General features: G+C 42.3%; 2 protein-coding genes across 2 annotated transcripts in view; both read right to left on the bottom strand.

The window, feature by feature from the left end:
- LOC130275355 (calcium-activated chloride channel regulator 1-like) overlaps window positions 1-15,674 on the bottom strand; it is a 52,031-nt gene extending 36,357 nt beyond the window's left edge. Inside the window, exons 1-3 of the mRNA XM_056523228.1 lie at window positions 15,516-15,674; window positions 8,474-8,611; window positions 3,789-3,939 (exon numbers count right to left, since the gene is read on the bottom strand). Coding sequence (XP_056379203.1) covers window positions 3,789-3,939; window positions 8,474-8,611; window positions 15,516-15,674 — 448 coding nt within the window. The remainder of the gene's footprint in view (window positions 1-3,788; window positions 3,940-8,473; window positions 8,612-15,515) is intronic.
- Window positions 15,675-19,629: 3,955 nt separating this feature from the next.
- Window positions 19,630-27,097, bottom strand: part of LOC130277096 (calcium-activated chloride channel regulator 1-like) — a 63,002-nt gene continuing 55,534 nt past the window's right edge. Inside the window, exons 13-15 of the mRNA XM_056527410.1 lie at window positions 26,899-27,063; window positions 22,679-22,909; window positions 19,630-20,188 (exon numbers count right to left, since the gene is read on the bottom strand). Coding sequence (XP_056383385.1) covers window positions 19,689-20,188; window positions 22,679-22,909; window positions 26,899-27,063 — 896 coding nt within the window. The 3' untranslated portion in view covers window positions 19,630-19,688. The remainder of the gene's footprint in view (window positions 20,189-22,678; window positions 22,910-26,898; window positions 27,064-27,097) is intronic.

Genomic DNA, 27,097 nt, shown 5'->3' on the forward strand with positions numbered 1-27,097 from the left:
TTATCACGCGATATTGCAAATGCAAATTTTAAGGTGAATTCGCATGCAAATTTTATGGCGCATAGTAAAAAAAAAGGCAACAAATATTGTGAATATGCAAATTTTGTAAATATATGATGAATATCCATCCATATATTCACAAAATATCGCAAATTGAATATGGCCTATGCCGCTCAACACTACTTGCCGCTTTATTCAAAACAAACACTCGGAAAACTTCTTTTATGTGTCCGTGTGAATTACAGATGTTGTTACAGGTGTTGACCGCTGAACATGCCTCTTTAAAGGGGTACTCCAGTGGAAAACTTTTTTCTTTTAAATCAACTGGTGCCAGAAAGTTAAACAGATTTGTAAATTACTTCTATTAAAAAATCTTAATCCTTCCAGTACTTATTAGCGGCTGTATACTACAGAGGAAATTATTTTCTTTTTGAATTTCTTTTCTGTCACGAACACAGTGCTCTCTGCTGACCTCTGCTGTCCATTTTAGGAACTGTCAAGAGTAGGAGAAAATCCCCATAGCAAACATATGCTGTTCTAGACAGTTCCTAAAATGGACAGCAGAGGTCAGCAGGGAGCACTGTGATCGTGACAGAAGAGAAATACAAAAAGAAAAGCATTTCATCTGTAGTATAAAGCCGCTAAAAAGTACTGGAAGGATTAAGATTTTTTTTATAGAAGTAATTTACAAATCTGTTTAACTTTCTGGCACCAGATGATTTAAAAAAAAAAAGTTTTCCACTGGAGTACCCCTTTAAAGAGGCATGTTCAGCGGTCAACACCTGTAACAACATCTGTAATTCACACAGACACATAAAATAAGTTTTCTGAGTGTTTGTTTTGAATAAAGCGGCCAGTAGAGTTGAGCAGCGTAGGCCAGTTGATTTTCAAGAAAAAGTTTTCCACCGGAGTACCCCTTTAATGCCTTCATTGCCCAGTTGACAGATTTGAGAGGGTGCACATCATCGGACTGATAGACGAAGAATGGGTCATCTCAACAAATTGCTCACCATCTAGGCCGTTCTGTCAGAGCTGTTAGGAAGTGTTTGGCGCAGTGGTTACGTCAGGGCACACATGATGATCGGGCTCCAGACAGATCAATAGTAGAGAGGATCATTGGATTTGCCAAGCACAAGCAGCTCTCACATTTCCTTGTTCACCATCCAGACACAGATGGCATCATCACTAGTGATGAGCGGCAGGGACCATATTCGAATTTGCGATATTTCGCGAATATATTGTCGATTATTAGTCCTAGGTTCGCGAAATTCGCATATTCACTATGATCATTCACTTTTTTTTCCACGCGAAAATTCGCATGAAAAAATAAATAAAATGAATATTCATCATTACAAATATATAGCACTATATTCTAAATATTTTTTGCGATAAAAATTTGCATTACAAATATTCGTGCTCAACACTAATCATCACCCCCCTCCCCCCCCCCCCCCCTATGTTTTCCCGGACCATTCCCATGTGCTTGGCAGAAGGACATTTTGTGACACTGTGCCCATTAGATGTCCTGCCATGACAGCAGCCGCCGTACATGTAACAATCAGGGACGTGTGCAGGTTGATTAGAAAGGGGGCTTGAGCCCATGCCCTTTAGATGTTCTTCCTAAAAGTACCATGGGCAGTCTGGCATCATTGTGTGGGAATTTAGATAAATACTTATAAAAAGGGTCTTTTTTTTAAGTTCAGCTCCTGCCCCACAAAATGTCTGTGCACATCCCTGGAAACAATGTTGTATCCGAGAATCCTGGACCACTACGGACTGGAGCCATATATTCTTTAGTGACAGATCCAGGTTATGTTTGGGATCCAACAGCAGTTGGGCTCATGTATAGGGTTTGGTACCCCAATCCTGCGTTTATTGAGGAGCGACACGCTGACCAATTGCTGGTGTGATGATCTGTGGAGCCATTGTATACGACAGTCACCCCTAGTAGTGATATGCGGGACATTATCGATCAGAAATATGTATGCAGGACAACCTGCGGCCACATGTGTCGCCTCTCATGGTTTCCATCTGGTGGAGGATAATACTCGCCCATACATAATAAGGGTTTTCTGGGATTTTTTTTTCTGCCAGATTGCAACTCTTCCTTGTCCTGTCCGGTCACCGGAGGTTTCACCAATGGGTTTCGATGGAATGCCATCTTTGGCAACCTACTAGTGTGAAGGGTCTACAGGTCCAGCTGCAACATTTGTAGGCCAATGTGCTGCAGGATGCCTTATGGAACCTGTATACCACCATGTCCAACCGTATTACATCTTGTATCGAGGATGTACAATTGAAAGGAGGCTCTAGTACCCTGTTGGGCGTCCCGCCCAACAGGGTACTAGAGCCTCCTTTCAATTGTACAGTTTTCACCAACAAACTTATCCTTTAGCTGAAATCTTGTAATCATGTTTATGATCTTTACATTCACACATAGAAAGTTTTTTTTTTTTTTTTTTTTTACTGTTTGTGGTGTTGTATTATGTTATTTGTATTTATGTTATTTTAAAGAGTACCTGTCACCAAATAAACTTTTTTTAAACTTTGTTCCCTAACTACTCCTAACACTCCTTCCACCAAAATTTCAGAGCTTTTAAAAGCTGTGTATCTTACCGTCCTTCTTGCTCACATCTTGCTTCCTGTTCCCAGCAGAATAAAGTGGGCGTTTCCCAGCAAGCATGACATCAATGAAGCCTGCTGGGGGACCACTTCTGCTCTCACGTCTGCATGCAGTGCTGTGATGAATAGAAGACCTCAGGTTCTCAGCAGCTTTCAGTGAGGCTTTGTGTAGCTTTCAATCAAGCTCAGTGCAGCAAGAAGAACTTCCTGAGATTGGTCTCCTGCCAGGCCGGGAGGAGACCAAACTGACTGTATTAATTGCAGCAGGGACCAGAACAGCGCCACCTAATGGCTGATTTGTCTATTAAATTTTAAACAAATGCATGTTGATAATTTTTAAAAGCAAGTAAATGGGAAAGTGTCTGCTAATTACACAAGGAACACTATATTAAAAGTTTTATTTGGTGACATGAACTCTTTAAAGGGGTACTCTGGTGAAAACCTTTTTTCTTTTAAATCAGCTGGTGGCAGAAAGTTTAACATATTTGTAAATTACTTCTATTAAAAAATCTTAATCATTTCAGTACTTATTAGCTGCTGAATGCTACAGAGGAAATTCCTTTCTTTTTGGAACACTGATGACATCACAAACACAGTGCTCTCTGCTGACATCTCTGTCCATTTTAGCAACCGTGCATAGCAGATATATGCTAAGGGTAGCATGGTGGCTCAGTGGTTAGCACTGCTGCCTTGCAGTGCTGGGGACTTGGGTTCAAATCCCACTAAGGACAACAATAAATAAAGAGTTATTAATATTACTATTATAATAACTTCAACAGAGAGAAATGTGCTCGTGATGTCATCAGAGAGCATTCCAAAAAGAAAAGAATTTCCTCTGTAGTATTCAGCAGCTAATAAGTACAGGAAGGTTTAAGATTTTTTTATAGAAGTAATTTACAAATATGTTTAACTTTCTGCCACCAGTTGATTTAAAAGAAAAAAGGTTTTCACCGGAGTACCCCTTTAATGATTATTTTTGGATTACATGATATGTGTCCTCCCAGCATTCTTCTGTAGATTAGAGATATAAGTGATATTATACCTGATGGTCATTTGTTCCCCTTGAACAGAGATCTGTATACAGAGGAATATGTGTAGGACACAGAATAAGATATTGGGCATCTATCAACTAAAAATAAAATAAAATAAAACTCCATTCTGCTTACCTCGGGGTCCATACACTGAGATGAGGGAGTCATCAGTCAGGAAATTGGGTGTAAGGTGAATGTATTGACCTGGTTCTCCACAGCGTCCATAATGTTGTGTATAGGGATCATCTGCGTACTTCACGTTGGGATCAGCGATGATTATATCTGCCTGATGTTATAAACACACAAAGACACCTTAATTATGGGATCAGTCTCTAATTGGCTAAGTTGCTACAATTTTTTTTTTTTTTTTAGAAAAACGCCAATTCTGCCGCATGGCTTTTTTTGGCCCAAAAAAAACGCTGCGGCCAGATTTTAGTTGTAAATCAATGAGAAATCGCAAAAATCTTATTCCACTTGGCGTTTTTCACTTTGTTTTGTTTTTTTATCCTTTTGCATTTTTTTCACTCTGTTTTGGCGTTTTTCAGCTCCTTTGCGGTTTTCCAAAATCGCAGCATGTTGAGCCACTAGCGATTTTTTTTTTTTGTCAAAATCGTGGCATTTTTCTCCCATAGAAGTCTATGAGAGTGAAAAAACGCCAAGAAAAACGACATGTGGGTTTTAACTTTGGCATTTTTGCAGGCGGTTTTTATTCTTTTTTGAACTTTAGCGATCCTAAGAAATTATGGAGATATCTTTTTTAATATAATTTCGTAGGGTACCATTAAAAAAATAAATAAAAAAGATACAGTAGTGAAGGAAAAAAATGTATCTAACGAAATGTATCTTTTTTTATAACAATTTTTTTATTAATTTTTAAACAGGGTTCAATTTATGTGAGCGGGGACCTAAAATGTAGACGACAATTATAAAAATGTAGTGTGTGTGTGTGTTTCATTTTTTTCTTTATTTTTTACATTTTTTAAGGTAGTACTACTACTCCCAGCATGGAGCACACTGTTCCATGATGGGAGTAGTAGTACCTGTACTAATTGACAGATCGCCTGTTGTGATCCTCCTGTATAATGTATAGATGCGGCGGCCGCTCTTCTATAGTCCTCTGCACTGCCGTATATATACACCTATTCATATTTCCCGCAGAGCTGTGATTGGTCAGATGGTTCCAGCCAATCACAGCTCTCTGTGGGACATATGAATAGGTGTATATATACGTCAGTGCAGGGGACCATAGAAGAGTGGCCGCCCACATCTATATATTATACAGGAGGATCACAGCGGGTGTCGGGAGTGGCATCCGCTGTGATCTTTCCTTAACTGCAGGTACTACTACTCCCAACATGGAGCACACTCTGCTCAATGCTGGGAGCTGTAGTACCTGTATTAATAGACAGATCACATCATGTATCAGAAGTTACACTCGCTGCGATCTGTCTATTAATGCAGATACTACAGCTCCCAGCATGGAGCAGAGTGTACTCTATGTTGGGAGTTGTAGTACCTGCAGGTAGGAACAGATCACAGTGGGTATCACTACTGACACCCGCTGCGATCGTCCTGTCTATAGCAGAAAAGCAGAGCGGCTTTCTCCTGTGCTCGCATCTCTGCACTATATTCCGGCCAGCCACTCATTCATATTTCCCTCAGAGCGATGATTGGCTGCAACCATTCGGCCAATCACCTCTCTGGGCGGAAAATATGAATGAGTGATGTTCTATTCACATCACTGGCCGGAGTATAGTGCCGAGATGTGAGCGCTGTATAGAGCCGCATCTCTGCTATATTATGGACGATCGCATCGGGTGTCAAGACTGAGACTCGGGGCGACATGTCTATTACTACAGGTACTACTACTTCCATTATGGAACAATCTGTTCCATGCTGGGAGTAGTAGTACTACCTAAAAAATGTAAAAAAATAGAGAGAAAAAGTTACACACACTTTATTAACAATTAATAAAAATGTTGTTATAAAATATATAAATTTCATTAAATAAATAAAAAAATTATTGACAAGGTGCAATTTCCACACAAATGAAAAAACGCCAGAAAAAACAGCAGAAAAAATGCCAGACTCAGGACATTGCACTGGCGTTTTTCTAGGCCTTTTTTTGGCATTTTTTTCAACCCAAAAAACGCAAGACAAAAATCCAAGTAGAAACTTAGCCTAAGGCTAGGTTCACACTGTGGAATTTCTGGGCAGAATTTCTGCCAGGGAAAGAGCCGGCAGCACTAGGATCGAGTGGACTACATTGCCGTTCCCATAGATGGCAATGCATTTCTGAGCAGATCTCCCAAAAGAATCCACCCAGAAATGCATTGCAGTCTATGGAGGCAGCAATGCAGTCTGCTCGGTCCTAGCACAGCCGGCTCGATCTCCGACAGAAATTCTGCCCAGAAATTCTGCAGTGTGAACCCAGCCTAAGACATTTAAAAGAAACGATTCTCTCATTTATTTTTTCGGGCCATGCAGATGATTTTATTACTTGCAGATCAGTGCTCAGTTGGGTTCAGTCTTCAACAGGTTAAATTTATATTTCTGTATGAAATTCCCTACTGTAATGGTGCCCAGTAGTCCATTGCATCCAGTATATACGGTGAAACCTTTTTGTAAAGACCACACAAAATTGGATTTGGTGGCTTTTCAGAAGATTGACACTATTCATAATGCATGGAGGACTAGAAATCCTGCACTCAAAATCTGGTCTGGATTCTCAAGGAGTTAATCTTTTTGGGACAGTGTTTTCCCTGTGGCCTACATGAGGGGATTTTAACATTGTTAAATTGTTGGAATATTTTTTGCACAATGGTTAAATTGCACAAACAGTTTTACGCCTACATTCTTTAAGTTGTGTGGTTGAAGTCAGAAGAGTTTTCCCTTTTCCAGTGGGGACTGATTCATTAAATGAGATCCATAAAAAATTGTTACAAATCTTTGCGCAATCTCAATGCAGCCCATACCACACTTTGAAACTTTCTTAAAGGAGAACTCTAGCAAAAGGTAACTTATCCTCTTTCCACAGGATAGGGGATAAGTAGCTGATCGCGGGGGTCCGACCGCTGGTACCCACCACAATCATTGGGACAGGACCCTGGTGCTCTCAGTGGGGTACGTGTGTCATATATCGGTAGACGGCATGGACTCCATTAATTTCTATGGGAGCGCCAATGATGCCCGAGAGCTGGACTCCGGTCTTTTCATCGCTGAGCCCATGGTCCGGTCCCGGAGATTGCTGGGGTTCCAGTGGTCAGACCACCGACGATCAGCTATTTATCCCCCATTCTGTGGATAGGGGATAAATTAAAGGGGTACTCCCGTGGAAAACTTTTTTTTTTTAAATCAACTGGTGCCCGAAAGTTAAACAGATTTGTAAATTACTTCTATTAAAAAATCTTTATCCTTCCAGTACTTTTTAGGGGCTGTATACTACTGAGGAAATGCTTTTCTTTTTGGATTTCGCTGATGTCATGATCACAGTGCTCTCTGCTGACACCTCTGTCCATTTTTAGAACTGTTCAGAGCAGGAGAAAATCCTCATAGCAAACATATGCTGCTCTGGACAGTTCCTTAAATGGACAGCAGAGGTCAGCAGAGAGCACTGTGTTCATAATATCACAGAAATCCAAAAAGAAAAGCATTTCCTCTGTAGTATACAGCCCCTAAAAAGTACTGGAAGGATTAAGATTTTTTTATAGAAGTAATTTACAAATCTGTTTAACTTTCTGGCACCAGTTGATTAAAAAAAAAATAAAAATAAAAAAATTCCACGGGAGTACCCCTTTAACCTTTGCTGGAGTTCTTTAAATCTAAGTTATTCAGCTATTATTAGTCTTCTTGATAAATTAGGAGGAAGTACACATGACAAATGCACAGGAAAATATTGCTGTTCCCAGAAAACGTTTTCACATACAGCTACAACACATAATAAACCCATAGGGGGGATTTCTTTTCTTGGCAAAATTGCACAAATTATTTGTGCCAGCTGCCATCTTTGTGCGAAAATGTTGTGCAAACTCTAACTTTGCCCAAAATACTTGTGAAAAAAAAAAAAAACTGGGCGATTTTGTTACTCTGTGCAGGTGCAGGGAATAATAAATTCCTTCCATTATTTCTGCTGTAAAAATGTAGAGTGTACCTGTTGTTTCGGGTAGCTTCTTAGGATATGCTTCCCTGTGTGTGTACATGAGAAGCAGCACTATTTCTGACCATTATGTTACTTGCATACAGTATTTTACAGCAGATTTCTGCTCTGCAGGCTTCATCTCTAATTTGCAGTTCTCCCAGAGCTGGTGGGTGGAGCTTCCTCCTCCCTTCTCCATAGATTTGTATTGCTTGTCTTACAGATACAGGACAAAGCTGAGCTGATCTTTAGAGATGAGCGAACTTACAGTAAATTCGATTTGTCACAAACTTCTCGGCTCGGCAGTTGATGACTTTTCCTGCATAAATTAGTTCAGCTTTCCGGTGCTCCCGTGGGCTGGAAAAGGTGGATACAGTCCTAGGAGACTCTTTCCTAGGACTGTCTCCACCTTTTCCAGCCCACCGGAGCACCGGAAAGCTGAACTAATTTATGCAGGAAAAGCCAGCAACCGCCGAGCCGAGAAGTTCGTGACGAATGAAATTTACTGTAAGTCCGCTCATCTCTACTGATCTTCAATAAAGGAAATTTTTATCAGCATGAGAGTGCGGCGGGGGGGGGGGGGGGTGTTTGGGATTGGTAACAGTAGAAGGGGACAATTTTTGCCTAATGGAACAAATCACATATTTGCTTGCATTATCGATTAATATTGCTGAATTTCTTGTACCTTATCATATGTTTCTACTTTAGGTCTCGGATAGTCATTTGCAGACCAGGAAACAGGAATCAATATCTTCACGCTACGTATATAGACCCTCTTGCCTGTGGAATCAAACAGTAAACTTGTGGCTTCTTTCACCATATTCTTTGAAGAAAATAGAATAAAAGGTGATTACTTATTATGTTTCTGATAAGTCATCATAGTGTTAAAAGCAGGGACACCATTTCTCTGTTAACATTGAATCTATTATATATATATATATATATATATATATATATATATAGATAGATATATATATATATATATATATATATACAGTGATCCCTCAACTTACAATGGCCTCAACATACAATAGTTTCAACATACAATGGTCTTTTCTGGACTATTGTAACTTGAAACCAGACTCAACATGCAATGTACGGACAGTCCAGATCTGTGAGACGTGTCACAACTGGAGGAATCGACCAATCAGAATGGGCATTTTACTGGTAAATCACCTGTATTACTGAGGCGCAAGCACTGACTGGCTGTCTGGTAGCGCCCCCTACAGTACAGGGAGGTATTACATGTTCTGTACTCTTTACCTGTATTACTGAAGTGCATGCACTGACTGGTGTCTGGTAGCGCCCCCTACAGTACAGGGAGGAACTACAAGTTCTGTACTACTCCTTACCTGTGCCAGGGTTAGCTGCTCCTTTGGACACCAAGTAAGGGCGGCTACATTTGGGTGTGTACTGTATAGGACCCTGAAGAAGCTCCTGTCCTCTACTTAAATCATTGTTTCCCAACCAGGGTGCCTCCAGCTGTTGCAAAACTACATCTCCCAGCATGCCTGGACAGCCAACGGCTGTCCGGGCATGCTGGGAGTTGTAGTTTTGCAACAGCTGGAGGCACCCTGGTTGGGAAACACTGACATAGACAGTGATTTACAGCTCCCAGCAGATCTTTCTTATTTATATGTAAGGATTTGCTTTATCTATATTAGTTATCTACTTATTTTTCTTTATTTCTCACTTTTTCCTATTTTTTGGATGACATTTTGGGGCTCCAGAACCAATTCCCAGGTTTCCATAGAGTTCTGGTTTCAACATACAATGGTTTCAACATGCAATGGTCGTCCTGGAACCAATTAATATTGTAACTTGAGGGACCACTGTATATATATATATATATATATATATATATATATATATATATGTTTGTGTGTGTATCCAGAAGAAGGCAGCTGCAGCACTCCAAATAGCAAATTCCAAGTGGTAGCTTTATTCCAAATCAACACATAGGTGCAATGTTTCAGCTGCCATTTGCAGCTGAAACGTTGCACCTATGTGTAGATTTGGAATAAAGCTGCCACTTGAATTTGCTATTTGGAGTGCTGTAGCTGCCTTCTTTTTTCTGGATGCGTCCTTTGGCTCCTGACCTGAGCCCAGGGGCGGCCATACCATATGTGCAGCCGGTTCAGTTGCACAGGGGCCCTAGTGTGTGAGGGGGCCCGCTGCCCATTGAAAGGGCAGAGGGCCCCCTCACACAACACACACTGAGCAGCAGCGCTGCACCGCCGCTGCTCACAGTCAGGGCCAGGGCCGCCATCGGGGGGTACAACCCCTACTCCTCTAAGGGGCCCGGAGCTTCAGGGGGCCCGCCGGCCCTGTGCTTTTTCTTTTCTTTCTTGTCAGTGAGTGAGTGTGTCTGTCACTCACTGACCGCTGGGGGCCGCCACTGTGCACTGCTCATTGACTGACTACATACAGTCTGAGTCAGCCAATCAGTCAGACTACAGTAGGGTGCCCCGCACATACCTCCATGGCGAGCATCTGCAGGGCCCCCTTCCCCGTCTTATGTCAGCCTCCCTTGTCGGAAACAAAAGAAAACAAAAAGTTTACGGACAGCACTGCTCCTGCCCGGCTTCCTCCCGCCCCAGGGCCGCTCTGAGCTGTACACAGTATACAGAGCAGGCCGTGACCCCTGCCTTGACGACATCACTCACGGATGCCTGGCCTGTGGAGAAGATAGGACGTGACCCGTTGGACATGGTGTGTATCTCTGCTTTTGTACACCAGTGTTTACAAATCAGTGTGCCTCCAGCTGTTGCAAAACTATAACTTCCAGCATGCCTGGACAGCTAGAGACTGTCCGAGAATGCTGGGAGTTGTAGTTTTGGACCACCTGGAGAGACACTGTTTTGAAAACACTGCCTTAGTCAGTATTTTCCAACCTGGGCACTTCCAGCTGTTGCACAACTACAACTCCCAGCATTCCCCTGACAGTCTTTGGCTGTCCAGGCATGCTGGGAGTTATAGTTCTTCAACAGCTGGAGGCACTCAGGTTTGATAGGTAGGTCCTTAGTCCATTGTTTTCCAACCTGGGTGCCTCCAGCTGTTACAAAACTACAACTCCCAGCAGAATCCTGGACAGTCTTTAGCTGTCCAGGCATGCTTGGAGTTATAGTTTTGCAACAGTTGGAGGCACTCAGGTTTGGTAGGTAGGTCTTTAGTCCAGTGTTTCCCATCCTGGGTGCCTCCAGCTGTTGAAAAACGATAACTCCCAGCTTAAGACTGTCCGGGCATACTGGGAGTTGTAGTTTTGCAACAGCTGGAGGCAGCCAGGTTGGGAAACACTGACTACAGCAGTGTTTTCGAAACATTGTCTCTCCAACTGTTGCAAAACTACAACTCCCAGCATGCTCGGACAGTCTTAAGCTGGAAGTTAGAGTTTTGCAAAAGAAGGTGGCATTTTGGTGGGTAGTTGGGCCCTTAGTCCAGTGTTTCCCAACCTGAGTGCCTCCAGCTGTTGCAAAACTACAACTCCTAGCATGCCCAAACAGCCAAAGCCTGTTTGGAAAACACTGGACTAAGGGCCTACCGACCAAATGTTACATGGTCACCCACCTACCAACCAAACATATGCCTGCCTACCTACCAACAAAAAATATTACCTACCTAGCAAACACTTTTCCTGCCTACCTAACAAACGTATAACCTACCTACCTAGCGGCAAACCTTTTACTTGCCTTCCTACCAACTGAACTTACTACCTGCCTAAATAACTTGCAAACTTACTACTTGCCTACCTACTTAGAGAATGTTCTACCTACCTAATTTACTACTTGCAAACGTACTACCTGCTTACCTAGCAAACATATTACCTGGGGGGGGGGGCAGGCTTATTCTTTGCACAGGGGCCCTCTGTTGTCTGTGTCCGCCCCTGCCTGAGCCTATTTGCTACATGTACCACTATATGAACTTTGCCTGAAGTGCCGCTCTACCTACCTGTCTGCTATATATGTCAGTGTAATGTACAGAAACTAGTGTTGAGCGGCATAGGCCATATTCGAATTTGCGAATATTCGCGAATATATGGACGAATATTCGTCATATTCGCTAATATTCGCATATTCGTAATATTCTAATTTTATTTTCGCATATGCGAATATTCGCGTGTGCGAAAATTAACATATGCTAAAATTTGCATATACAAAAATTTGCATAAGTGTTAATTCGCATATGCGAAAATTAGCATATGCAAAGTTTCGCATATGCGAACATTCGCACACCAGTCTCACACAGTAGTATTAGAACCTTCTTACACCACATAAGCTGGAAGCAGAGAGGGATGATCACTGTGATGTGTACTGTGAAAAAAAACCCCAAAAAAACCCCGAATATTCGTAATTACGAATATATAGCGCTATATTCGCAAATATTCGCGAATTCGCGAATATGCGATATTCGTGAATAAAATTCGAATTGCGAATATTCGCGAGCAACACTAACAGAAACATGAAGGGAGAACACAAGGTAACTTTATTATATTTCAATAGAAAGTGACAGCGCAGTTGGTTCTTTATTCGATGGCTGATAAGAAGTAGTGTTGCTCGCGAATATTCGCAATGCGAATTTTATTCACGAATATCGCATATTCGCGATATAGCACTATATATTCGTAATTACAAATATATATATATATTTTTTTTTCACAGTACACATCACAGTGATTCCAGCTTGTGTGGTGTAAAGAAGGCTCTAATACTACTGTGTGAGACTGGCGTGTGAAGTTTCGCATATGCGAAAATTTGCATATGCCAATCTTTGCATATGCAAATTTTTGCTTATGCTAATTTTTGTATATGCTAATTTTTGTATATGCTGATTTTCGCATATGTTCATTTTTCGCATACGCAAATTTTCGCATATGCGAAAATCAAACGAGAATATTATGAATATGCGAATATTCGCGAATATATGACGAATATTCGTCCATATATTCGCGAATATTCGCAAATTCGAATATGGCCTATGCCGCTCAACACTAATAAGAAGATCAGCCCATATAGACCTGGGACATTTTGGATGTGTCATATTTGCTATTTTAAAGGGACCCCTGTACAGGTTGTAGATGGGCCCCAGTAGTTCTATAAATATAGGGCCACAGAGAACATAAATAAACTGTTGCCTTGAAAGGGAAGTAAAGTGTCACTTAAAAAAAACTTCTGCCATGTTAAAGACCACCCTCAATAGATAAACCTGTATGTTAGATGTTGTTGTAATATACTTAAAGGGGTATTCCTGTGGAAAACATATATTTTTTTTAAATCAACTGGTGCCAGAAAGTTAAACAGATTTGTAAATTACTTCTAATAAAAATCTTAATCCTTCCAGTACTTATTAGCTGCTGAATACTAGAGAGGAAATTATTTTCTTTTTGGAACACAGAGCTCTCTGCTGACATCATGACCACACTGCTCTCTACTGACATCTCTGTCCCTTTAAGGAACTGTCCAGAGCAGCATATGTTTGCTATGGGGATTTTCTCCTACTCTGGACAGTTCTTAAAATGGACAGAGATGTCAGCAGAGAGCACGGTGTTCCAAAAAGAAAACCATTTCCTCTGTAGTATTCAGCAGCTAATAAGTACTGGAAGGGTTAAGATCTTTTAATAGAAGTAATTTACAAATCTGTTTAACTTTCTGGCACCAGTTGATTTTAAAAAAAAAAGTTTTCCACGGGAGTACCCCTTTAACTGGCCTCGCTCCAGCAATGGCCGCAGTGTCCGCGGCTCCCTGGCTTCTGCCAATCAGGAGGTGGGAGCATCAGGGCAATCAGCCATGACACCGGCGCTCACATCACCCAGTGGAGGATATCTCCTATGTGAAGTTTGTGGTTCCTACTAATCAGCAGCATTCCTGACCCTAGTTCCTATTTGCCTGTTACCTGACTACTCTTCTGCCTGCTGATTCCGACATGACCGTGACTTTCTGGTTTAAACCTTTGTAGTTCTGTGTTCTAATTTTAGTTATGAATCTGTAGTACACTGTCCAGCTTTTCTACTTGCTCTTGGTTATCCTTCTGTGGTTTTTATTTCGTTCTTGTTTTGTCTGTGTGTTGCTGACCTGGCAAGTCTAGGGAACGTCGCCCAGTTAAGGGCTGCCTTTTAGGGAACATACAGGTCTGCACTACTCCCTTTCATGACATCCGCCTTTCTGCTATTTGGGCTGCATAGCTAATCAGGGAGATGGGTGGCCGGCCCATCAAGCTTTGCTCCGAAGTCCTGTGCTCTTTTAGTCAGTCTGCTGGCCAGTGATTGTTCTATCCAGGCTTAAATTGTTTTATACAGACTGTAATGGACTGATTCAGACATGACCTTGACTTTCTGGTTTAAACCTTTGTAGTTCTGTGTTTGAGTATGATGTAATTTCAGTTATGATTCTGTAGTACACTGTCCAGCTTTTTTACTTGCTCTTGGTTATCCTTCTGTGTTTTTATTTGGTTCTTGTTTTGTCTGTGTGTTGCTGACCTGGCAAGTCTAGGGAACGTCGCCCAGTTAAGGGCTGCCAATTAGGGAATGTACAGGTCTGCACTACTCCCTATCATGACATCCGCCTTTCTGCTATTTGGGCTGCATAGCTAATCAGGGAGATGGGTGGCCGGCCCATCAAGCTTTGCTCCCTTTTCCCTGTGTTAGTCAGTCTGCTGGCCAGTGATTATTCTATCCAGACTTTAATAGCATTCCTGAATTTGTGTGCTGAGTTATTCTTCTGAATATTGGATTTCAGACTGAACCTGACAACCCTTATTACTCCTAGCTATGGACCTCAGATGGTAACTACTGCTACTGACCTAGCTAGACTGCTCTCCCATCCTGTTGGGCTAAGCTTACTGTGCACTTGACTAGAATGAAGGACCAGGGGTCCTTTAGTGACTGTTGTGCCTGTCCAGCTCTCCCCACAGTGCAGTATACATATCATTCATTGTCTACGGCCAAACAGATCTCTGAGAAAAGACGAGGAATCCAACAGGGCAAGAAGCGCTGCAGACCATTGGGCATCTCAGCTCTCAACTCTCATCTATCACAACTTTTATCATGTCTCTATGTCAGAAGCGGTCTTTTTACATGTATATGGAAGAGATTTTATATATATATATATATATATATATATATATATATATATATATATATGAGGAGTTAAAGCTTCTATTTGTATAGACACCACTAGCTGCTGTAGGGAGACTTAGGCAATGTTCACATGGCGGAATGTCCGTGCCGAATTTTGCCCAAAAATTCTGCATGGACATTCTGCTGCAGCAGAGACCCATTCATTTCAATGGGATTCTGCTGCACTGTGCACGTAACAGAATTTCCGCAGCAGATGTTCCTGCTGCAGAAATCCCAATTCCAGAGTCCATAGTAAGAATAGACAATTTTTTTCTATGGATTCCGCATGGAAATGCATTGCTGTCTATAACACAGCTCATTTCCAGGCGGTCCTAGTGCCCGCAGGATCAATCAAATGTCTGTACATTTTCAGTCATGTGAACAGGCAATGCTTCCTAGGAAAGAAATAAATATGCAAATTAGCCCTCCTTCAGATGGCGGAATGCTGTCTCTTTTGTGCCCCCTATTGGAGGTAGCTGTAATCACTGTCCAACTCATAACAGAGCCTTGATATTGGCTGCTATTGCCTTTAACTCCAGCTACATAGACAGATTTTTAAGTTTAATAAATATGACATTTACTATATACTTATGCTTAATACATATATAATTCTTACCTTAATATTCTCAATGATCTGGAGATCTTCCTTGACTTTAGGATCGATGGCGATAACTATATCTTCATACCCCCCATTATTGAGTTTGACCATAGAACTCTCACTATTGGCAAAAATGTGAAGAATAAAAAGGAATGATAAAATATTTCTGGGTGTCATTTTTACCAATCACGACAGTATGAACATAAACCTGCTATATGAATATTGTTTCCTCATATGCTACATTTATATCCTCCTATAACTTATCAGATGTTGTGTCTGGACTTTGTGACACCTTAGTGTAAAATGATAAGAATATAACAACCTGAGATGAATCGTCCTTCATTTAACAAGGAAACTAAGTTTTCATATTTTCTTCCCTTCAAGGCAATAAACGTGCGTTACAATGTGTGATAAAATAACATCAGACATAACCAGGAATATGTTTATTGAGTTCTACATAGAGCTTTAACCTACTTCAAATGTAATAAAACAAAGGTTCTATATAAATCAACTTGGCTTTAAAGATTGGCTCCAAAAACATTCATTCTACAGGTCCCGGTCCCTTTCATTCATTCTCAGTGGGTACAATATTTTGGTTAGATGAAGTACACTGACTGGCCACTTTATTAGGTACACCTGTCTAGTGCCTGGTCAGACCCCTTTATACTTTCTACAAGGTGCAGTAAACATTCCTCAGAGATTTTGCTCCATATGGACATGATGACATCACACAGTTCCTCCATATGGACATGATGACATCACACAGTTCCTCCACATGGACATGATGACATCACACAGTTCCTCTATATGGACATGATGACATCACACAGTTCCTCCATATGGACATGATGACATCACACAGTTCCTCCATATGGACATGATGACATCACACAGTTCCTCTATATGGACATGATGACATCACGCAGTTCCTCCATATGGACATGATGACATCACACAGTTCCTCCACATGGACATGATGACATCACACAGTTCCTCCATATGGACATGATGACATCACACAGTTCCTCTATATGGACATGATGACATCACACAGTTCATATGGACATGATGACATCACACAGTTCCTCTATATGGACATGATGACATCACACAGTTCATATGGACATGATGACATCACACAGCTCCTCCATATGGACATGATGACATCACACAGTTGCTGTAGATTTGTCGGATCCATGATGAGAATCTCCGCTTCCACCACATCCCAGCGGTGATCTATTGGATGAGATCTGGTGACTGTGGAGGCCATTGGAGTCCAGTGACCTCATTATCCTTTATGAGATGATGTCATGTGACCTCATTGTCCTGTATGAGATGATGTCATGTGACCTCATTGTCCTTTATGAGATGATGTCATGTGACCTCATTGTCCAATATGAGATGATGTCATGTGACCTCATTGTCCTTTATGAGATGATGTCATGTGACCTCATTGTCCAGTATGAGATGATGTCATGTGACCTCATTGTCCTTTATGAGATGATGTCATGTGACCTCATTGTCCTGTATGAGATGATGTCATGTGACCTCATTGTCCGGTATGAGATGATGTCATGTGACATGGGGCATTATCCTGCTAGAAGTATCATCAGAAGATGGGTCCACTGTGGTCATAAAGGGATGGACATGGTCAGTAACAATACTCAGGTAGGTTGTGGTGTTTGTACCAGGATCAATTGGTACTAAGGGGCCCAAAGTTCCCAGATATGTTCCCTACACTATTACACCCCCATCAGCCAGAACCTGATACAAGGCAGGATGGATCCATACTTTATGTTGTATGCATCAATTCTGACCTTGAATGTCACATCTGGGATCAAGACTCATCAGACCAGACAACATTCTTCCATTGTCCAATTTTGGTGACCTGTGTGAATTATAGCCTTAATTTCCTGTTTTCAGCTGACAGGAGTGGCCCCCGGTGTGGTCTTCTGCTGCTGTAGCCCATCTGCTTCAAGGTTAGACATGTTGTGTGGTCAGAGATGTTATTTTGCAAACCTTAGTTGTAATTGTGGCTATTTGAGTTGCTTTTGCCCTTCTGTCGTCTCAAACCAGTCTGCCGATTCTCCTCTGACATCAACAAAACATTTTTGTCCTCACAACTTCCCCTCTCTTTATACTTTCAAATAGTTCGGACCCTTTTTGTAAACCCTAGAGATGGTTGTGCGTGAAAATCTCAGAAGATTTCTTAAATACTTAGACCGGCTTTTCTGATACTAACAACCATGTCACGTTCAAAGTCACTTAAATTGCCTTTCTATTCCATTTTGATGCTTGGTGTGAACTTCAAGTTGTCTTGTCCACATATACATTCCTAAATGTGTTGAATTGCTGCCATATGATTACTGGATGTTAATGGAGTACCATATTGTCCTGCCTGGCTTTAAAGCAGTACTCCGGGAGAAAACTATTTTTTCTAATCAATTTTTTTTGTAATCAACTGGTGCCAGCCTTTTTCTTAAACCTTCCACTACTTATCAGCTGCTGTATGTTCCACAGGAAGTTGTGTAGTTCTTTTTAGTCTGACCACAGTGCTCTCTGCTGCCACCTCTGTCCATGTCAGGAACTGTCCAGAGCAGAAGAGGTTTGCTATGGGGATTTGCTCCTAGTCTGGACAGTTCCTGACATGGACAGAGGTGTCAGCAGAGAGCACTGTGGTCAGACAGAAAGGAAATTCAAAAAGAAACATACTTCCTGTGGAGCATACAGCAGCTGATAAGTACTGGAAGGGTTAAGATTTTTAAATAGAAGTAATTTACAAATCTGTTTATCTTTCTTGCACCAGTTGATTAAAATAATAATAATAATAATAATAATAATAAAGCACCGGAGTACCCCTTTAAGGCAATAAAAAATATAGAATCTCTATATAACACATGAACCATATATCATGAGAGCCAAGGCATGTTAAGAACTCAAAGTACTGGGTGAGAGATCATGGCAGCCCCTGATTCCTTGTACCAGGAAGAAAGTGATTTAACATATACAAATGTCTTGTAGCCTTTGACCATAATTGATTTCCTTCTCTTACAGCTTTACTTAAAGGGGTACTCCGGTGAAAACCTTTTTTCTTTTAAATCAACTGGTGGCAGAAAGTTAAACATATTTGTAAATTACTTCTAATAAAAAATCTTAATCCTTCCAGTACTTATTAGCTGCTGAATGCTACAGAGGAAATTCCTTTCTTTTTGGAACACTGATGACATCACGAGCACAGTGCTCTCTGCTGACATCTCTGTCCATTTTAGCAACCATGCATAGCAGATGCATAGCAGTTGTATGCTAAGGGCAGCATGGTGGCTCAGTGGTTAGCATTGCTGACTTGCAGTGCTGGGGACTTGGGTTAAAATCCCACTAAGGACAACAATAAATATAGCGTTATTATTATTATAATAACGTCAGCAGAGAGAACTGTGGTCGTGATGTCATCAGAGAGCATTCCAAAAAGAAAAGAATTTCCTCTGTAGTATTCAGCAGCTAATAAGTACAGGAAGGATTAAGATTTTTTAATAGTAGTAATTTACAAATATGTTTAACTTTCTGCCACCAGTTGATTTAAAATAAAAAAAAGGTTTTCACCGGAATACCCCTTTAAAGCAGTTGAGATTCTGGACGGTGAAGTAACAAACTTAAACTTAACGGGGTACTTAAACTTAAAGGGGTACATCCGTCACGCCCCCTCCCATAGACTTGCATTGAGCGGGCGGGTGTGACGTCATGAGGGGCGGGGCTATGACATCATGAGCTCCCGGCGCCGGCTCTAAGCATTCGGAACATTTTGTTCCAAACGCTGAGCTGCGGAGTACCCCTTTAACAGGTGTCCATAGCCTTCAAAGGAATGGACACCGACTTACTGGATAACTTCCTATAATAGGTGTCAATTAGAACATTTTTTTTTTCCCTTTTGGAAGAAAGCAAGTTTCCAAAATTCTGCCCAAAATAATGCAGTGTGAATGTGGCCTTATAGTAAGTTTATCAAAGCCATGATTTGTATTGATCTTTGTATCGGTACTGGTCCTTCACATAAGCAGGGCACTTTCCCCCCCCCCCCCCCCCCCCCCCATAAAAGTTTAACCAAAAATGGCAACAATTTTAGAAATCATGAGGAATTTATTTTTAAAGTACATTGGATACATTTATAACTTTTCATTATTGTATAAAGAATATTATTTATTTTCTGAAAAAGGAATCCAACTTTGTATTAAACTTATGAACCCTTCTAATTTTTTTATTGCTCCTCTTCTCCCTCTGGCAGCTGACGATACAGGTAGTGATACTTATAATGATGCAGATAAGGATGACGGTAGAACATACTATCAATGTCATTGTGGTTATGTTCCTCTCATCTGCAGGTCTTGTTGTGGGACCCGGTGTTATCGGAGTCGGTGTTGTCGGAGACGGTGTTGTCGGAGCCGGTGGTGGTGGGAGGACAAGAGCGGCTTGGGCTATGTTAGACACACCTGACCTTTTATCCACTTTATCAATTGCGACTAAAGCAAAGAAAAGAATGGTCCCATTTTTTATAATAACATTTTTTGGCGCGAATGAGAATGTTTCTCGTTTCCCAGCTTCTTGTGGAGTGATAATAGAAATGTTCACTTTAGTTGCTCCATTAAAGTTGTCTCTAAGGTCTTTAGGGTTAACGCTCATCCTCAAGTCATAGCTCGTAGCTGGGGAAAAAAATTCAAAACTATATCATATTACCGTAGTCATTCAGATTACTTTGATAACCTTTCATTTTACTGTTAACCACATACATTGCATTGGAAACTTTCTAAAACACATGAAAGACCCATCCGTTTCCCGTCTCAACCATGTGGTCAGAAGTAATTGCGATCTGGCAAAGAAAAGGGGGGAGATATATCAAAGCTAAAAACCTAAGAAAAAGAGAAAAAGTTGGAAAAAGAGGAAAAGGTGCAGAGGGACAATTGACCAGTTGCCCATAGCAACCAATCAGATTGCTTCTTTCATTTTTAAAAAGGCTTCTGGAAAATGAGGAAGTGATCTGATTGGTTGCTATGGGCAACTGGTCCACCTTTCCCTTGTTCAGGTTTTGATAAATCTCCCCCCAAGGAGTTTGACACTGAAAATGTTTGTACTTTTGCCAGGAATAAAAGAAAATATGGCAGCCCACAGGGGGCCCCCTGGGGGATGGGGGCCCTGGCCAATTGCCCGATCTGCCGCGCCCTAACGCCGGCCCTGTCCACAGATGCAGGCGCAGGGCGGCAAAGCGTCACGGTTGCGGTGCAGCAGTGGATGGGGGGGTGACTCTGTCATGGCACCCCTCTTGTGAGTGGTACCCGCGGCGGAAAGCCTCCCCCCCCCCCTTGGTATGCCACTTAAAGAAAATATCTCCTCATCTGGACCTCAATGTAAAAGGATTTTCATAGTTATACGGGATAAAAAAGAGGACCTGTGGTCAAAACAAAAACAGTGTTTTAGCATGAATAGATGAACACATACCTCTTTACGGTGTGTTTATTGCCCCCACCGTCTGTTCTTGATATATGAGTCCATCTGATGGGTGGGATTCTAATTATAATGATCTGCATGTATCAGGGTGGGTTTACTGGGGCGTGGCCATATATATTACATGTAATGTGGCCCTGTAGTCTTGTCAGGCATTCCCCAGCCACCAAGACCTGGAGATATTTTGGTGACCTCATTAGATCCTGCGGAATACTTCACTGACTTCGGACCTCATGCTCTCTTACAGAAAATCCCAGCAGCAAAGAAAAGTCTATAGGAGACGCAGCGGAGAAGAGCCAGGAGAAGACACCATGGTGGCTGCTGAACATCAGACCATTTGCCACGCACTCCATGCTACTGGGATTGCCCCCATCCTGGTAAACCCATCCACACCTCCAACACACACAGCATATCATAATTAGACCTCCTCTCAGTCCAATTTCTCGGAAGGGGGGGAGGGGGGTTGTGTTCATGACCGCACAACCTACATATTTTTATTTTGGCCACCGGTCCATCATAGCTGTAAATTGATTTCAAAGTGGGCAATATTGCCTTCAAGAGGGAGGGGTGGGGTGAGGGGTTTTGGGGTAATCCAGGGACCAGCTGTTGTAAGGGGGTGGTTGAAGCTTAAAAAAAATATAACAATTTTGAAAAACTTATATAAATGTAAGGATTACTTTATTTTCTGAATAAGCAAAATTGAATTTAATACCGACCAGTGGTCAAGTCCACTGACAGATCTTAAAGGGTTACGTGCTTCAGCGTTCTGAACATTTTGTTCAGAATGCTCGGAGCCAGTGGCCGGGATCCAAATGTCATGGCCACGCCACCTCGTGACGTCACGCCACGTCCCTCCATTCATGTCTATGGGAGGGGGCGTGTTGACAGACACGCTTCCCTCCCATAGACATGAATGGAGGGAACGTGGCCTGATGTCACAAGAGGGCATGGCCGTGATGTCACGACCACTGCCGCAGGAACCCAGCATTTGTTTAGAACGCCGGGTGCTGTGGGAGATCGTGGGGGCCCCAACAGCGCAGTTCCCCTTTGACAAGCAAATGTTGGCAGACAAGCGTGTCCCGCAATGTCGGTAAATTCAGTAAGCATCTGCAAGAATATGTTGGTGTAATGAGTTGTGTACAATGCAATATTATGTATGAAATCCAATTTAGATAGTTCATGAAATGTGTGCCAAGGAGGTGAAAGAAAGTTAAACAGATTTGTAAATTACTTCTATTAAAAAATCTTTACCCTTCCAGTACTTATTAGCAGTTGTATGCTACAGAGGAAATTCTTTTCTTTTTGAATTTCTTTTTGTCTTGACCACAGTGCTCTCTGCTGACACCTGATGCCCATATCAGGAACTGTCCAGAGTAGGAGAAAATCCCCATAGCAAACCTATGCTGCTCTGGACAGTTCCTGACAGAGACAGGGTTGTCAGCAGAGAGCACTGTGGACAAGACAAAAAGAAAATTCAAGAAGAAAATAATTGCCTTTGTAGCATACAGCTGCTAATAAGTACTGACAGGATTAAGATTTTTACATAGAAGTAATTTACAAATCTGCTTAACTTTCTGGCACCAGTTCATAAAAAAAAATAAAGTTTTCCCCCGGAGTACCCTTTAAGCCAATGAATGAATTAAATTATTAGCTTTAAAGCGTAACAGATATATTGTATATAAACATCTCACCAATTCCCCGGTCCAGGTCATCACCGGTGGCTGTCCAGGCTAAAACAACAATGTCGTCCACTATTTTTGCCTCTAGGTCTGTTATTTTCTCTGGTCCAAAAATATCTGTCGGAAGTGTAGCTGGTATATTAGTTATCTCAAAAGCTCCACCTGATGCGGTTCTGCTAAATGTGTCCACAACAAGTTCTTCTTCCTCGATTACAGGTCTTGGTGGATTCATGGTGACCACTCCTAAATAAATCAAAGAATACACTTATGTGTTAAGTTGTTAAAGGGGTACTCCGCTGCTCAGCGTTTGGAACAAACTGTTCCAAATGCTGGAGCCGGCTCCGGGAGCTTGTGACTTCATAGCCCTGCCCCCTCGTGACATCACACCCCGCCCCCTCAATGCAAGTCTATGGGAGGGGGCGTGACAGTTGTCACACCCCCTCCCATAGACTTGCATTGAATGGGCGGGGCATGATGTCATGAGGGGGTGGGGCTATGAAGTCACGAGCTCCCAATGCCAGCTCCAGCATTCGGAACAGTTTGTTCCAAATGCTGATCAGCAAAGTATTCCTTTAAGGTCAGTTAGGTGGTTAATTAATGCAACAAGGCCTTACAGGAGGATCACCCAAACCAACCTGAATATACAGGATTGCAAGTCCCTTAAAGGGGTACTCCGCCCCTAGACATCTTATCCCCTATCCAAAGGATAGGGGATAAGATGTCAGATCGCCGCGGTCCCGCTGCTGGGGACCCCGGGGATCGCCGCTGCCGCACCTCGCCATCATTACTGCACAGAGCGAGTTCACTCTGTGCGTAATGACAGGTGATACAGGGGCCGGAGCAGCGTGACGTCATGGCTCCGCCCCTCATGACATCACGGCCTGTCCCCTTAATGCAAGTCTATGGCAGGGGGCGTGACGACCGCCGCGCCCCCCTACCATAGACTTGTATTGGCGGGGCGGGCCGTGATGTCACGAGGGGTGGAGCCGTGACGTAAAGATGCTCCGGCCCCTGTATTGCCCGTCATTACGTGCAGAGCGATCTCGCACTGCGCAGTAATGATAGCGGGGTGCTGCAGCTGCGATCCCCGGGGTCCCCAACAGCGGGACCCCGGCGATCTGACATCTTATCCCCTATCCTTTGGATAGGGGATAAGATGTCTAGGGGCGGAATACCCCTTTAATGGTGAAATTAGTCTAGAATGTCTGGTAATAGTCATCTAGTTTTGGTAGGCTGTTTTATTTTGACTGGAAGACTAAGTCTATGTTCACACACCATAAAATATAAAGCAGAATACATTAACTATAGCTAAATAAATTACAAGTAGAAAAACAGCAGCACTCCAGGATATAAGTGCATATTGATCCCAAATGGGATATTGAGAGAGATATCAAGGCGATATTGCTCCCCGCTTTGGAAACTGGCCTTATTGATAAACCATTGTTTGACTTCTTATTGGTAAAAAATCCTATCACCCCATACCTGTACATATTACCAAAAATTCACAAGTCACTGGGAATCCATTACTAGTCATATTTCCATCTTTTTAGATAAGGCCTTACAACCTTATGGCAGCGGGGCTAAATCGTACATACGTGACACCTCAGATTTCCTTGAGAAAATCAAAAATGTGTTTGTACCTGAGGGCGCCATTTTGGCAACACTAGACATAGTAAGCCTTTACACTTCTATTCCCCATGAGGGTGGAATAGCAGCTGTTCAACAGGCTATTCATCATGATTTCTCCACAGACCAGGTAAACTTGCTGATTGATCTCCTGGGGATAGTCCTAACCAGGAACTACTTCAGGTTCAATGAGCAGTTTTACATTCAGAGTGTCGGGACCGCGATGGGGACGAACGTCGCACCAACATATGCGAATATGTTCGTCGCCCATCTAGAGGAGGATGTCGTCTTTGTGTCCCACCACTTCAGCCATGTGCTGGGGTGGTGGAGATACATCGACGACATCTTCCTCGTCTGGTCCGGTGATAACATCCAACTTCAAGCCTTTCATGATTTTTTGAATAATGCACATTCTAACATTCAATTCACATTAACATGTTCAACCTCTGCTGTCCAATTCTTGGACACCTTGGTAAGCATCGATGGGTATTGTCTAGTTACTGATCTGTTTGTAAAACCTACAGACAGTAACTCAATACTGAGGTACGACAGCCAACACCCTAGGCACATGCTCAATTCCCTTCCCAACAGTCAGATGCTAAGGGCTAAACGGATAGTCAGCTCTGTTGAGAGATTGGAGCCAGCCCTTACTCGGATGGCTTCGAACTTCACAAAACGTGGCTATCCCCAGAACTTCGTAAACCAGTGTAAAGCTAGGATCCTACATCCGGATACAAACATATGTGATACACGTCAGAAGAAGAACGAGCCCCCTCGAATTGCATTTGTTTTCACCTTTTCGGGCATCTCGGGGAGAATGTCAGGTATATTGAGGAGACACTGGCATATCCTTAAAGATGGCTATGAAAAGATCACATAATTTCAGTCCTTTCCCCTTATGTCCTACCGCAGACCGGGCAACCTTAGGGACCATCTGGTGAGAGCAGACGTGTCACTACGGGGCCCCAGACAAGGTTATATTACGAGTGCCAACCCCGGATCTTTCCCTTGTAGATCTTGTATAAATTGCCCCTTTATGCAGAATGGGTCTAAATTTATTCACCCCACCACTGGAAAATAATTTTTACTAAAACATTATCTAACATGTAACTCTACCTATGTGGTCTATGCCCTCTGGTGCCCCTGTAAGTTGTTATATATAGGGGAGACAACCTGGGATTTTAAAACTAGGATAAACCATCATAGGTACACAATCAGGAAAAAGAGAAAGGACCTTCCAGTTGCTTAACATTTTGACGATGCTGGGCATACTGAAAAAGACATACGCTTTATGTTGATAGATCACATTCCTCCACTAAAGAAAGGTGGTGACAGGGTGAGCCCGTTGAAAAGAAGAGAGCTCAGAAGATCTATATTTTAAATTCCCTGAAACCAGAGGGTCTTAACACGGACTTCAAGATTAGTCATAAAATCTGTAACCCCTGAATAACTATAGGTATCTCCTGATGTAACTTAAGTAACAGGATGTCTCTGTACCCCCTAATGTAAGCTGTAGTACCTTTTTGTAACTTTTCACGTGTGTAATCATATATTTTTTTCCTTCTATAGTTGGAGATGGGGAGCGGCGCATGAAGAAACACACTGGACAAGAGGAACGCTGTCGGAAGACCTTCTTTTTATTTTCCTTTTTCAACAAAGCCACCATACCTGTGCACCCTTGGATACTCGGGCAACAAGCAGACAGCCAGGAACAAAGATGGGATAGTGGATGCCTGGATGACCCATATAAGTGAGCGGACCGATGTGCTGTCGCTGGGATGGTTGCCCACCGGGACTGACGCTAGATCGGGTAAGTCTAGAAGAACGGGTTCCGTTCTATGACAACCGCCCCTCAAAATGGGTAATCCCCCACCCCCACGTTGTGCTGGTATAACCAGTGAACGGCTGTACAGAAGCTTGTAATGACACCAGTTAGCAAGGTGCTGCCAGGTTCCAAGATGGCGCACGCCCAAACGGCATAGAAGGGCGCATGCGCGAGTTGCTCCACATGGACCTTTTGTTTACATACGCCACTTCCGCCTCCAGACCGGAAACGGTGCAAACGCCATTGCACCATCCCATACAGCGTTTCCACTAGCTCCGGTGTGCGCCACATGTGCCGGGACTCCGCCTCCACCAGAAGGTACACTCATCACGTCATTATGCACATTGTGTTTATGGACTTTATGAATATTGTGTTCAAGTTTGTTATGGATTTGTTTTTTTCATACGTGGCAGACATCTGATGTATATGCAGTGTTTGTAATTTGTCTGTCCACGTATGATCATACTGTCACTGCGTTTGTGTTGATACTCATTTGTAAACATATGGCGTCATTAATTGAATTACACCTGTATGATATAAATATCACACACTTTGTACTTATCACTGCTTGACAAAGGCCTTGTGAGAAGGCTGAAACGTCGCAACCTCTGATGTTTTGATGAATAAAGCCACACATTATTCACTTATATCCTGGAGTGCTGCTGTTTTTCTACATATACTTTTGGGACTTGGGACCGAGTCAACCAGCTAGCACCACAGTCAACCCGGTTGTGATGCCCGCTTTTCTTTTCTCTAAATAAATTACAATACATTTTCCTACCATTCTCCACATAGCCTGGCACATACAGAGCCCGATTCCGGGGTACTACCAACCGAGCCTTATTTTTGCTGCTTTCAACGCGAACTTTTAGGTTGTATCTTCCACTAGATGAGAAAGATGTAAAGTACCTGGAGTAGATGCCATCGTACATGGCAATATCAGCCCCTTGGAGAAAGCAAAGAATAATTAGTACAATGAG

The sequence above is a fragment of the Hyla sarda genome, chromosome 6, assembly GCF_029499605.1.
Source record: "Hyla sarda isolate aHylSar1 chromosome 6, aHylSar1.hap1, whole genome shotgun sequence".
In the NCBI taxonomy this organism is placed as follows: domain Eukaryota; kingdom Metazoa; phylum Chordata; class Amphibia; order Anura; family Hylidae; genus Hyla; species Hyla sarda.